Raw genomic sequence first — 14,053 nt, 5'->3', positions numbered from 1 at the left:
ACTCAAAAACCGGCTAGTTTTTAAAATTTTATGCCCGACCCGAACCCGATCCCAATCCGAATATTTTTGAGGGAAAATTTGAAGTTACCGTTGGAGCTAAATTTTTTAGGGAAAATTTTTTTATTTCAAGCAAAAAAATTCCTTACAAATACCCCCTCCCCTAACCATTTTCCTTACCAAAAAACTTTCATCCTCTCTTAATTTCTCTTAATCTATCTTAAATCTCTCTTAATCTCTCTCAAATCTCTCTCGATCTCTCTCAAATCTCTCTCGATCTCTCTTAATCTCTCTCAAAGCGCTCTCGATCTCTCTTACTTTTCATAATGGATTCTTCCGGTTATGGTGGTGATATTCCTGTTGATGCCCAATTCAACATTGAAGAAGGGCAATTTCCTCCTAATATTTTTCAAACACAGGAATCACAAACACCAGAAAGAGTTACTGAGGAAATTACAAATCCGAGCCGTGGTGGACGTACTAGAGGTCGTGGACCTCGTGGTCGTAATGATGGTAGGCGTGGAGGAGAGGCAAGCGCAAGTGCTAGTGCAAGTGTTGCAAGTTCCAAGAAGAAATGCAAGTGCACCTCAACAGTTTGGGAGCACTTCAACGCATTCGAGGAGGTCGACAATGACGGTAACATTAAATACATGGCTCAATGCAAATATTGTGGTGATAAATTAGCATGTAACACTATTCACGGCACAACACACTTGAGAAGACACTCCAAAAAGTGTCTTCAAAAGAAAGGAGGCGGACCCGATCTCTGCCAAACACAATTATCATTTGACTAGCAAACCGGTGGTCTAAGCACTTGAAAATACGATCCGCAAGTCGATCATATGGAAATGACACGATTGTAGCCACATTAGATAAGCCACTTAGTTTTACCGAACAAAAAAATTGGTAACGTTATATTAAAATTATACATAATCCTAATGTACAAATTTTTTCAAGAACTACTCTTAGGAAAGATGCATTAAAGTTATATAAACAAAAGAGGAACCATTAATCAACATTTTATACTCTACTAGTGGTTGCGTTGCGTTAATGGCAATTTTGGTCGGGCGGCCTTGGGCTGCTCGATCGGGCTCGGGCAGCCAAAACTTGCCCGAAGCCCGTCCAAAGGCTTGCTCGGGTTGGGTCGGGCAGCCCAAAAATTCGGACTCGGGCGGGTTCGGTCATCGGGTAAAAATTTAAAATTTTCGATGGTCACGGGCGGCCCGTCCAAAATTTAAGCACCAATCCCGAAGTGAAAAACAAATGTTAATAACAGGATATGCCTAAGGTACCTCCCTCGAGCTAGTAAATTAAGAGAAGTATTCATATACCGGTAGGACTCAGTTCCAACCCATCAAATTTCATTACGTTGATTCAATTAAACTATTCTTGTAGATTATATATGATAATATTTTAAACTCCTATGTTTTTGTCGAATTTTGTTAATTTTTTTATTTCAAAAAAAGTTAATTATATTATAATTAGGGCTTTTTTTTTTTTTACATAACTTGAGTTGTGACTTGAGTTATGTATGTGAGAGAAAATCATTATAGCAAAAAAGTTAAATTTGAATTTTGATGAGAGAAAACACTATAGGGTGCGGTGCGTTTGAAATTAGTTTTAAAATAATTTTGTTTTCAATAAAAAAGTAAAAATGAAATTATTTTGAGAATCATTCTGAGACTGATTTTGATATTAAGTTTAATTAGTTTTTTAAGATATTGTTTTGATTATAATAAAAAAGTGAAATCATATTTATTAATTAATATATTATAATATTGTTAATAAGTACTAAAAAATAAAAATAAAAAAGTAAAAAAATTTTTTAACTATTTTTTAATTCCTTCAAAAAAAAATCATTATGACTGTTTTCATTTTTATTTTTTAAATATTTATAAAACAAATATTATTCTGTTTTTATTTTTATTTTTTACTTCTTAAAATATGCGAAAATTATTTTTAAAAATGATATTAAATACACATATAATAATACGATTTGAGTAAATGAACATATCCTTAATCTAACTTGGAGGGAATGAATAAGATAGGATTTGGGGGCGCAATGGAAACATGTGGCCAGGAGAGTGTCTTAGGTACAATAAAGGAATGTCGGTGCATCTGTTTTTTAAATTTAAAATAGAAAGAAATGGAAAGAAACATGTGGTCAGAACGCACGTCGCACGTGTCCCATCTATTCAAGAGATATTTTCCGAAGAAAAAAACAAAATGAAAGTTTTCAAAAGGTTTTAAAGAAATAATTTAATGGAACCCACGTTATCACGAGTGGGGAAACAAGTAAGGCTTTAGTAGGAGTGAGTGAGTTTCTGAAACTAGTTTTGACGGAGTGGAGTAAAGAGTGAAGATGTGGGGAATTTGTTTCTCACTCTTTGCTCTAATGAGCTTGGGATTACTAGGAGTAATTGTTTGTGGAAATGTTAGCAGAGATGATTTCCCAACTGGGTTTGTATTTGGTGCTGGCGGCTCAGCTTATCAGGCCCGTTTGATCAATATATGACTTTCGCTTTTCTAATCTTAGTAGAAAATTCAAATAAAAAAAAGATTATTATTCATTATTCATTGAGATTTGGGATTTTGAAAAAGTGTTTTGCGTTTTGTTTTGTTTTGTTTTGTTTGTGCTGAGCAGACAGAGGGTGCAGCAAACCTAGATGGAAGGACTCCAAGCATATTTGACACATTTGCTCATGCTAGTTGGGTTCCTTTTTTTTTTTTTTTTCCCTTCTATTATCCCATGCTGGTTGGTTGATATGAATTAGTTATCCTTTAGTTTTGTTTCATATTAATCGATATATGTGATGTGTTGGGCTGTGTATATCATCATTTCAAAAAAAAAAAAAAAAAGGTCTATATTATGTTTTTTAGCGTGCAGTTTTTTTTTTTAAAATAAAATAATTTTGTAGGGTGAATAAAACTGCAAAATTAGGCGGATGACTGATTTTGGTCACCCATTTAAAATAAATCGCAGAACTTTTTAGAGGCAAATGGCCGAACTTCTGGGTCTTTATAGGCAAATCCCATAGGGCTAATTGCAAGCGTCAAGCCCTTCTTGTTGGTGTGTTTTTTTTTTTTTTTTTTTTTTTTTTTTTCCTCTTCTTTCTTTCTTTTTGAATGGATTGTCACTCACCTTTCAATTTCTTTTTCTTAAATTTTTTTGGTTACAGATTTGTATTTCTATTGGAATACTCTTTGTTCCTTTAAAAACAAATTAATAAGGGATGTTATTGTAAGAGAGGAAATCTTTGGGTACTCTTCTTTCGATTATTAATAACAATAAGGGATAAGGAAAGGTATATCTCTATGACGTTTAAGTAGAATCAGTTCACGGCACAGGTTTCTAAATGAATTTTCTTAAATTTCCAGAGTACACTGAAGGCGCTGGAAACGTAGCATGTGATGGATATCACAAATACAAGGTGTACTTCTGCAAAATGCTCGACTCGTTTTTTAATCATTATAACAGTTATTATTATCACTATTAGTTTCCTTTTTCGTTCCCAAGTTACAGATTAAGGTTGATTAATTTATATTTTTTTTGAAGTACTGTGGCTTTGATATTTGACTTCTGATAGGTTCTAGGGTTTCTTTCACAGAACAAGAAAGGAAAAGAACAGAAATGAATCAAGAATCAAGAACTCTTATTGAATTATAGACAAAAGTACACAACCGCAGTTCTTCGAGAGACTGCAACCTCCCAGCTGGCTTAATCGCCAAGCTCCTCACCAATTCTCTCCTTCGATACCCCCCTACCCTCCTTTCTTTCTCTATTTATTCCTCCTATTCCCTCCTACTTTGCTGTAACTAACTCTCCCCCCGCCTAACCTTTCCCTTCTAACTTCCTCTAATCTGTTACAAACAATCCTATTTACACCCGTTTCCCCTTTCTAACAAAAACCTGTCTGACCAAAGGCTTGGTCTTATCAACTTCTTGTTACCCCAATGTGATCATGATCCAAGGCCTAATCAAAATCTAGACTGATTTGGTTTGAATTTTGAAATATATTTTGGGTTTTAGTTTGATTGTGGTCAATGCATAACTAAGGGTCCATAGAATCTTGCTTGCAGGAAGACATCCAACTCATGGTCGAGACAGGTTTAGAGGCATATAGATTTTCTATATCATGGTCAAGACTTATCCCAAGTATGATCGCACAAACTATTACTTTTATTCAGAAAGCGAAAAAATACCGAGTATGTTCCTGTTTCTCCTTCTAACACACTGATCATTCTATGTTTTCCAGATGGAAGAGGACCTATAAATCCAAAGGGTTTACAATATTACAACAACTTTATCAATGAATTAGTCAGCCATGGTCACTACCAACATATGATATGAGTTTCTTTTCATTTACTTCCTCCCTTTTTATAAGGAAACATAGTGCTTAGGCTTTGCATGTTCCTCATCAACCAGGAATCCAACCACATGTTACATTACACCATTTTGATCACCCACAAGTGCTTGAAGATCAATATGGAGGATGGGTCAGTCGAAAGATTGTGTATGTCTCCTTATATCTTGCTGGTAAATTTCACATCGCTAGTATAAAACCGGGCGATTCACATGCTTGATTGATGTTTTTGAGGATGCAGAAAAGACTTCACGAGATATGCAGATGTGTGCTTTAGAGAGTTCGGTGATAGAGTTAAACATTGGACTACTATAAATGAGGCCAATATGTTTGTAATTGCCGGTTATGACTGGGGACAGCTACCACCTCAACGATGTTCACAACCATTTGGTGACTGCTCCAAAGGCAACTCTTCAACTGAGCCATACATTGCAGCTCATCATATATTGTTGGCACACGCATCAGCCTATAGATTATATGAGAAAAACTACAAGGTAATCTTTACGGATTTTGGATCATGGAAATAGTTTGGTCAACATATCATAACCATTATGTCAACTATACATGTGAAAAGTTAACTCCCTGCTTGATCCTCTAAGCTTGACAAGAAATTCTTAGGTTTACTTGCCCAATTTTCGTTAAGCATGATGTTTGATCTGGTTGTGAGAATATAGAAAATTTCAACTAAGGAAAAGCATATACCATAAATGTTGATCTCTTCAGAGAGATTTTTGGGCAATGCAGGACAAGCAACACGGATTTATAGGATTCAATATCCTTTCTTTTTCGTTTGTCCCTCAAACGCAGAGCAATGAAGATGAAATTGCTACTAAAAGAGCAATTGACTTTTTTATCGGATGGTAAGTTAGGAATTACACCCTCTGAGGCCCTTTTTTCTTAAAAAAAAAAAAAAAAAATTACTGAAGTGGTCTTTGTCTACTTGGAATTAACATAATCCTTTCTTCCCCTCTTGTAGTGGGAAATGGAGATTGTCACTTTGTGTTCCCTTTGAGTACTCATTGAGTTCACTTTGTGTTATAGGTTTTTGAATCCCTTGGTATTTGGTGATTACCCGGATTTAATGAAGAAGAATGCAGGCTCACGGATTCCGGCATTCACTGTCCAAGAATCCAAAAGCGTTAGGAGTTCATTTGACTTTTTAGGACTGAATTATTACCGTGGAATGCACGTCAATAACGTACCCAACACCCTTACGTGGGAAAACAGAGATGCTGTTGCAGATGTGAGAATACAACTAGAAAGTATGCCTCTTTCACTTGAACAGCTTTACATGTGTCAAAAGTCAAAAGAATATATGATTTGTAACTTCTACAACATGACATAGCTATAGAAAAATATAACCTTAGGAAAAAAAAAAAAAAACCTCGAGGCTCAATCACAAAATATCTTTCAAAGACATTATTTTTCTTTTCTTACGTTATAATCCCCTCACCCCAAAATACTAATAGAAAAAGAGTAAGAACAGACCCAACACCCTTCAGTTGGAAAATACGGGACGTTATTGCAGACTTGGGAATACAACTACACTGTGTACTTTTTTCACTTGAACAGCTTTGCATGCATCAGAAGTCAAAATAATTAAGATTTATAACTTGAATAACATGACATAACTGTAGAGAAAAAAACCATCGATCACATTTATCAGTCCTTTTTCTTTTCACGAGTTTTAATCCACTCACCCCATGATAATTAGAGCATCTCAAATGCAATACTAAATTAGTACGTCAATGTTAAAGTTTAGTATTTAAGTAGGAAAATCGCTTTCCAATTCAATGTCATTATTGCTATTGGTTGATATGTTTATTTTTTTAATTTAATCATTATCTATTTAAAATTAAAAGTTAAATTTTACAACTTCCAACTTAATGATTATGGTAAAAAGTAGATTTAGCACTTGAACTAACACTATGCATTGGAACATAAATGAAAATAACATATATTAAATGTCATTTTCATGCTTTTTGATGCCAAATATGCGATTGAATTAGCATTTCCATAGGAGATAGTTTGATAAAAAAAGAGTCAAAGATGTTGTATATGTTGTTATTGCACGTTGTGAAAACTGATTCTAATCTAGACTTCTAGGAATCTTTTGGAAAAAAATCATCTTTGATGATTATAGTTAGTTGCCACATTCATGGCCAATAATAACAATCATTTAAGAGTAGCTTTTAAGTCTTCTTTGTAGTTTAGTAAGATAGGAGGTTCATTAGAGTGTTAAAGAAAACTGTCTATGAATTTTGATTCGGTGCTACTTCTTGGTTGTTTGATATTCTCAACAAGTTACTTAGCTGTGGAAATCTGAGAGGCTTTAGAAAGAAATTCACTGTTCATTCTTACGTTCCTTGTAGCAGACGTTATGCAAAATCAGAGTGTTAGACGACATAATAGTCCGGCAAAGGTTTTTACTGGATGCAAGAGTTTAAGGACTGCGTAGAGAGCATGATGGGAAGTAAATCCTTTCGGTGTCAAAATAATTATTATGATAAGAGCTGAACAGATTTGGGAACAAAACTAAGAAAGGATCGAAAGAAAGAAGAAGAAATCAACTAGACAGCACATGTACACCGATACGCGGATCTTCAAGGGTCCGCTTCCTCCCCGTACTTGGAATGATTCCAAGATTTGTACAACAAACTGATTATCCCAACGATGCATTCTTTCTGTTTCTCTCTCCCTTTTATACATTCCCTTATTCATTAACTACTAGCAACCTTCCTTAGTAAGCTACTAATACTAACAAACTTTCACAGTAAGCTACAGACAGCCTCCCCAAACCAAGACCCCCTTCCTAAGCCCGTATATTCTCCCTAATATACACTTGCCTGAGTAAGGGCTTAGCAATTACACCCCACCTCAAAAAAGTCACCTTGTCCTCAAGGTGGAAAGCCCGAAATTGGCGCTGAATAACCGCAACCAGCTCACTCAAAGACTCAAAGTCAGGAAGATGGTGCCATTTGATCAAAACCTCCAAAGAACCATTGGTGGGGGAGAAACGTGTATCCAGCACCTGGTCCGATTCAACTTGCAACGTCAAATCCTCAGACAAGATGGGAGGTAAAGATTGAGGAATATCCACAGAACCAAGAGCTTTCTTCAAACGGGAACCATGAACAACAGGGTGAATCCGAGCATGGGAAGGAAGTTGCAGCCGGTACGCCACTGGGCCGACGCGAGCAAGGATATGAAATGGCCCGTAATAGCGAGGCGTAAGCTTTTCATTCACTACACGCGCTAGCGCTCGATGTCGATACGGCTGGAGTTTTAGATAAACCATGTCTCCCATCTCGAATGTCAGAGAGCGGCGCTTCTTGTTGGCATGGTCCCGCATAGATTGTTGAGCGCGGCCCAAATGGTCTTTCAATTCAACCAAAAGTGCATCTCGATCGCATAGCTGCCGCTCCAATTCCGATGTAGCCGTGGAACCGACCACATAAGGAACCAACTGCGGAGGATCTCGACCATAGAGAGCTTTGAAAGGCATCATGGCAGCCGAAACATGAAAACTCGAATTGTACTAATATTCTGCCCACAGAAGGTGTGTAAACCACTGCTGAGGTTGATTGGAAACAAAACAACGCTAGGAGGCCTCCAAACAGCGATTGACGACCTCCGTTTGCCCATCCGTTTGTGGGCGGTATGCCATACGCCTACACAAAGTGGTGCCCTGTAATCGGAAGAGTTCCTTCCAAAAGTGCCTCATAAAAACCTTGTCTCGATCGGAAATTATACTCCGCAGAAAACCATGAAGGCGCACTATGTCTCAGACAAAAGAAGCACCCACTGTGTTGGCTGAAAACGGGTGTTTGAGGCCAATGAAGTGACCATACTTGTTGAGACGGTCAACGACAACCAAGATTGAGTTATAGCTGGCGGATTTAGGTAAGCCCTCAATGAAAATCCATGGAAATGTCGTTCCATACTCGATGAGGTATGGGTAGAGGTTGCAACAAACCTGCAGGTGACAAAGTTGACGACTTATGTTGCTGGCAGATGACACAAGCAGCCACAAAAAATTTGACATCCTTGCGCATACCTTTCCAATAAAACTCCAATGCCAACCGCTTGTAAGTCTTGAAGACCCCCGAATGGCCGCCAATCTTACTACTATGGAACTCACGCAACAAGATTGGAATAAGTGGGGATTGGGGGGGAACGGCCAACCGGCCTTTGTATAGTAAGTGCCCCCTTTGAAGAGAGAACCCCTTCAAAGAAGGTGTTCCGACCAGTAACTCATCCACGATTTTGTTGAACCCCAGATCCGCCTTAACCTGCCGCTGCAACTCCTCAATATCAAGCACCATTGGAGTGGTCATGACCATTAAAGCAAGACCCATTTGCTGCCTCGAAAGGGCATTTACCACCTTATTTTCCGTACCCGGCTTGTATTGAATCTCAAAATCATAGCCAAGCAATTTGCATAACCATCTCTGATGCTCCACACTCACCAAGCGTTGTTCCAATAGAAACTTTCAAACTTTTCTGATCGGTGTGCACCACAAAACGTCTTCCCAACAAATAAGGTCGCCACTTCTGAATGGCTAACACAATGGCCATTAATTCCCGCTCATAGACCGATTTGGCTCGAGCGCGCGCCGAAAGAACTTGGGTAAAATAAGCGATGGGGCGCTGTTGTTGCATCAAAACCGCTCCTATGCCAAACCTCGAAGCGTCAGATTCTACCACAAAAGGTTGAGAAAAATCTGGCAAGGCCAGCACGGGAATCTCAGTCATAGCCCTTTTTAAGTGCTGAAAAGCATCCTCGGCCTCAGAATTCCATTGAAAGGCGTCCTTCTTAAGTTGTTGCGTCAATGGCCATGAAATGTGTCCATACCCTTCAACAAAACGGCGGTAATAACTTGTGAGGCCTAGGAGTCCTCGTAATTCCTTGATGGACTGCAGAGTAGGCCAATCCAACATAGCCTGTACCTTGCTGGAATCCGCTGAGACACCATCCTTAGAGACAATATGCCCCAAGTACTCCAATTGGTGGGAAGAGACTTTTTTTGATTGACATACAATTGGTTGGCTTCCAAGGCCGAAAGAACTCTGTCCATATGCTCCAAATGGTCCTCCCAAGAACGGCTGTAAATCAAAATGTCATCAAAGAATACCAGCACAAAGTGACGTAAGAACGGCTTTAATATTTATGGTAACTTTTTAGGTTAAGGGAATATGCTAGGTTTATACCTATTGTATTAGGAAAGGATTATTATCTTTTATTTCTTTCCTTTTTTATGCTCTGTTTCTGTGCCTTTATATGGCCGGCTGTACCTCATTCTATGAATAAGAAAGAATAAGAAATAAAGCAGTGCTTTTCTCTGTTCTCTGTTTTCTTCCCGTGTGTGTTCACATGGTATCAGAGCCATCGGTTGAAGAAAACAATGTATAGAACAGCCTTGACTAGAGCAAGCGGAGGTGATGTTTCTGAGGTTGCCACGAGCAGCCCTAATACAACCTCCACAATTGCTCCCACTGCTGTCCCCGAGAGCCTCAATCATGCCTCCCTGCAGATCACAACACCGAAACTGAATGGGAAGAATTTTCTCAAGTGGTCACGTTCAGTCCTAATGGTGATTCGAGGAAAGGGAAGGCTCGGTTATTTAGATGGCTCAATTCCAACACCAGATCCGAAGGAATCTTCTTATGCAAATTGGGAGGCGCAAAATTCAATGGTGATGGCTTGGTTAATCCATTCTATGGAGGATAACATTGCTGATACTTACATTTTCTTTCCCACGGCCAAAAAGATTTGGGATGCAGTCACAATGGCCTATTCGGATCTGGAGAACACATCACAAATGTTTGAGTTGAGGAACAAGATCCGAACCCTAAAACAGGGGGAGAGTGATGTAACGGGATATTATCATGACGTCACAAAATTGTGGCAGGAATTGGATCTGTTTTCTTCCTCGTCTTGGGAGGATCTTGAAGACTCGGTCTTTTATAGGAAATTGGTGGAACGAGATCATGTGTATGACTTCTTGGCCAGACTGAATAAGGATTTGGATGAAGTCTGTGGTCGCCTACTTGGAATGAGACCACTTCCTCAAATATAGGAGATTTTTGCTGATGTCCGGAGAGAAGAATCAAGGAGGAGAGTCATGTTAGGAACCACTACGTTGAACGTGGAAAATTCTGCCTTAGTGGTCCGTGGACTGGAGAGTCAAGGTCAGGGAGAAGGGAAACCAAACAGGAAATGGTGTGATCATTGCAAAAAGCCCTATCACACCAGGGAAAATTGCTGGAAGATACATGGAAAACCAGCAAATTGGACCTCTAATCGAGCTCATGGGCGTGAAGGAAAAGGATTTCAGGCCTCAATGGAGAAACAAGAGAACACTGAATCAGCCATGGGAGCTGCGGCATTTACCAAGGAGCAGATGGAACAATTGAAATAAATGATAGTACAATCCTCTTCGATGTCCCTTATGTCTCAGAAAGGTAAAACTGTCACTGTTTTTTGTGGGCTGGCCGAGAAAGGAGAACCTTGGATTATTGATTCTGGAGTAACGGATCATATGACTGGGTGTGGAAAATTATTCACATCATATGTTCCTAGTCCGGGGAATCACAAGGTGCAGATCACAGATGGTACTTCTTCAGTTGTGGCCGGTATTGGGGTTGTAAAAATTGGAGATAATGTTGTTCTAAAAGAAGTCTTTCATGTGCCTAATTTTAGTTTTAATCTTTTGTGAATAAGCAAATTAACAAAAGGTATGGATTGTGAAGTGATTTTTTCTCCATCTACTTGTATTTTTCAAGACCGATCATCGGGGAAGAGGATTGGCAATGCTAAGAAACGGAATGGCCTATACTACTTTGAGGTTGATTCAAGTGTTCATGGGCAAGCTCAAGTAGTTGCAAGCACCTCTCTTTCAAGAATTCAAAAAATTATGTTATTGCACTATAGGTTAGGACATCCTAGTTTTCCTTATTTGAAATTCTTGTTTCCATCCTTGTTCAAGAATACTGATAAGTTTCAATGTGAGATTTGCCAATTAGCTAAACATACCCGTGTCTTCTTTCCTCCATTATCATATCGTGCATCTAAATCATTTGTTCTTATTCATAGTGATATTTGGGGACCTTCCCGCATCTCAAGTACTACAAATAAAAAATGGTTCATTACCGTTACTGATGATCATACACGTGTTTGTTGGGTTTACCTTTTAAAAGAAAAATATGAGGTCAGGGATATTTTCAGACAATTCTATACCATGGTTAAAATACAATTTGATGAAAATATCAAATTCCTAAGAACAGATAATGGGACTGAATTTTTTAACAACACCCTGGGGGAATTTGTCACTTATAGTGGGATAATCCATCAAAGTTCTTGTGTTAGCACACCTCAACAAAATGGGGTCTCTGAGTGGAAAAATCGTCACATCTTAGAAGTAGCCCGTTCCTTGTTGTTTACAGCCAACTTACCAAAAATTTTTTGGGGAGATGCAGTTCTGACTGCTACCTATGTGATTAATAGAGTACCTTCTTGTGTCCTAAAATTCCAAACTCCAATAGATTGTCTATACAAGTCATACCCTTAGTCTCGGGTTCCCTGTTCGTTAGAGCTAAAAGTGTTTGGTTGTGTTGCCTTTGTTCACAACCTTGATCCACATTGGGACAAATTCGATCCTAGAGCTCATAAGTGCATTTTTTTGGGATATTCGGCAACTCAAAAAGGGTATAGATGTTATTCAGTGAAGAAAAGAAAATATTTTGTGTCTAGGGATGTGACATTCTTTGAAAACTAATTCTTTTTTACCAAAAATTCCCTTTAGGGGGAGAGAGTGTGGGAAGACAATTTTTGGGAAAAATCAAAACCAACTTCCATCTCAACCTCAGATGATGCAAATGGTGTGTGGGAATTCTTTTGGGATTTTGCTCCTTCCGAAAACCAGAGTCTTATCCCTTCCAATCCGCCTGAAAATGTTCAAAAATCAGGAAATCAAGAGGAAACTCCAGCCAATATTCCTGAAATCAACCCACAAGATAGACCCGAAATTGATCTTGAAAAGTGTTCCCAAGATAGCCCTGAAACTGATCCCGAATCAGCTCCACCAACCCTTACCCAATCCATTCCTTCAAATCAGTCTCCTCATGAACCAAAAAATCTGGTATCTATAGTGCTGGAACATAATAAACATAAAGAGAGTGGCTTGCAATTTTTTGATCTAAATAATGTACGCAAGAAGAATCCAAAAAGTGTAGAAAGCCAGGAAGTTCCTCACCACCAAGAATCGGAACCAATGACTGGTCTTGAAGTGGAGATTGATGACTTAGGGATCCCAGTTGCATTGAGGAAAGGAGTAAGATCCTGTACTAAACATCCAATGGCCCACTATGTTGGTTATGATCATCTGACAACTCTATGAAGACTTTTATAGCTAACTTGGCCAATGTGGAGATTCCAAAAGATATCCAAGAAGCTATGAAGAAGCATGAGTGGAGGCAAGTTGTTTTAGAAGAAATGAGAGCTCTCGAAAAGAACCATACTTGGGATGTGGTGAGAAGACCAAGAGAGTAGGCTCCGGTTGGATGTAAGGGGGTCTTCACAGTCAAATATAAGGCTGATGGGTCTATAGAAAAATACAAAGCTCGTTTGGTGGCTAAGGGCTATACTCAGACATATGGGATAGATTATCAAGAAACCTTTGCTCCAGTTGCCAAGATCAACACAGTTCGAGTTCTGTTATCCATCGCTGCTAATTTAGATTGGCCGCTGCAACAAGTTGACGTAAAAAATGCTTTCTTCAATGGGGACTTGGAGGAAGAAGTCTATATGGAGATGCCACCAGGATTTGAGGACAAGGGTAATCGAGTCTGCAAGCTAAGAAAATCCCTGTATGGACTAAAACAATCACCACGAGCTTGGTTTGACCGGTTCACTAAGGTGGTTAGGGAACAGGGATATAAGCAAGCCAGAGGAGATCACACTTTGTTCTATTAGCACAGGGATGGTAAGACTACTATTCTCATTGTTTATGTTGATGATATTATATTGACTGAAGATGATCTTGAAGAAGGGGAGAGACTAAAGAGGAAACTGGTAAAAGAATTTGAAATCAAAGATTTGGGAAGTCTCAGGTACTTCCTTGGAATGGAGATTGCCAGAAATAAATGTAGAATATCTGTCTCACAAAGGAAGTATGTGTTGGATCTTCTAAAAGAAACATTAATGATGGGTTGCAAACCTGCAGAAACTCATGTGGAGCCAAATTGCAAGAAGGGAACAGGAGACAGTGATCCTGTAGACAAGGGTAGATTTCAGCGACTGGTTGGGAGACTAATTTATCTGCCGCATACAAGACCTGACATAGCTTTCACTGTTAGTAGAGTTTGCCAATATATGCATGCCCCCACCGAAGGACATTTGGAAGCAGTATTTCGCATCCTAAGATACTTGAAAGGAACACCTGTACGAGGTTTGTTCTTTAAAAAGGGGGATGAGAGTGGAGTCGAGGTATACACAGATGCCGATTGGGCAGGAGCCACTGATGATAGGAGATCTACTTCAGGGTATTGTACCCTTGTTTGGGTAAATCTTGTTACATGGAGAAGTAAGAAGCAATCAGTTGTCTCAAGGAGCAGTACAGAAGCTGAACTGAGATCTGTGGCTCATGGAATTTGTGAGGTTCTATGGCTAAGAATGTTGTTGGATGAACTCA

The 14,053-nt window shown here is 38.8% G+C and overlaps 1 protein-coding gene across 2 annotated transcripts in view; it reads left to right on the top strand.

Moving 5' to 3' along the window:
- Positions 1 to 2,272: 2,272 nt before the first annotated feature.
- The window catches only part of LOC21406440 (beta-glucosidase 11), a 42,375-nt gene continuing 30,594 nt past the window's right edge, over positions 2,273 to 14,053 (top strand). Inside the window, exons 1-9 of one of the 2 annotated variants that reach the window (XM_024168502.1) lie at positions 2,273 to 2,491; positions 2,642 to 2,705; positions 3,376 to 3,428; positions 4,078 to 4,153; positions 4,254 to 4,325; positions 4,424 to 4,511; positions 4,603 to 4,855; positions 5,106 to 5,221; positions 5,403 to 5,623. In XM_024168502.1, coding sequence (XP_024024270.1) covers positions 2,360 to 2,491; positions 2,642 to 2,705; positions 3,376 to 3,428; positions 4,078 to 4,153; positions 4,254 to 4,325; positions 4,424 to 4,511; positions 4,603 to 4,855; positions 5,106 to 5,221; positions 5,403 to 5,623 — 1,075 coding nt within the window. In that variant the 5' untranslated portion in view covers positions 2,273 to 2,359. Of the gene's footprint in view, positions 2,492 to 2,641; positions 2,706 to 3,375; positions 3,429 to 4,077; positions 4,154 to 4,253; positions 4,326 to 4,423; positions 4,512 to 4,602; positions 4,856 to 5,084; positions 5,222 to 5,402; positions 5,624 to 14,053 lie in introns of both variants that reach the window. The other variant, XM_024168501.1, reaches the window with a different exon arrangement.

Source organism: Morus notabilis, unplaced genomic scaffold (assembly GCF_000414095.1).
Source record: "Morus notabilis unplaced genomic scaffold, ASM41409v2 Scaffold436, whole genome shotgun sequence".
In the NCBI taxonomy this organism is placed as follows: Eukaryota; Viridiplantae; Streptophyta; class Magnoliopsida; order Rosales; family Moraceae; genus Morus; species Morus notabilis.
The sequence above is the reverse complement of the archived record's forward strand: the minus strand, read 5'-3'. Positions and strand labels throughout refer to the sequence as shown.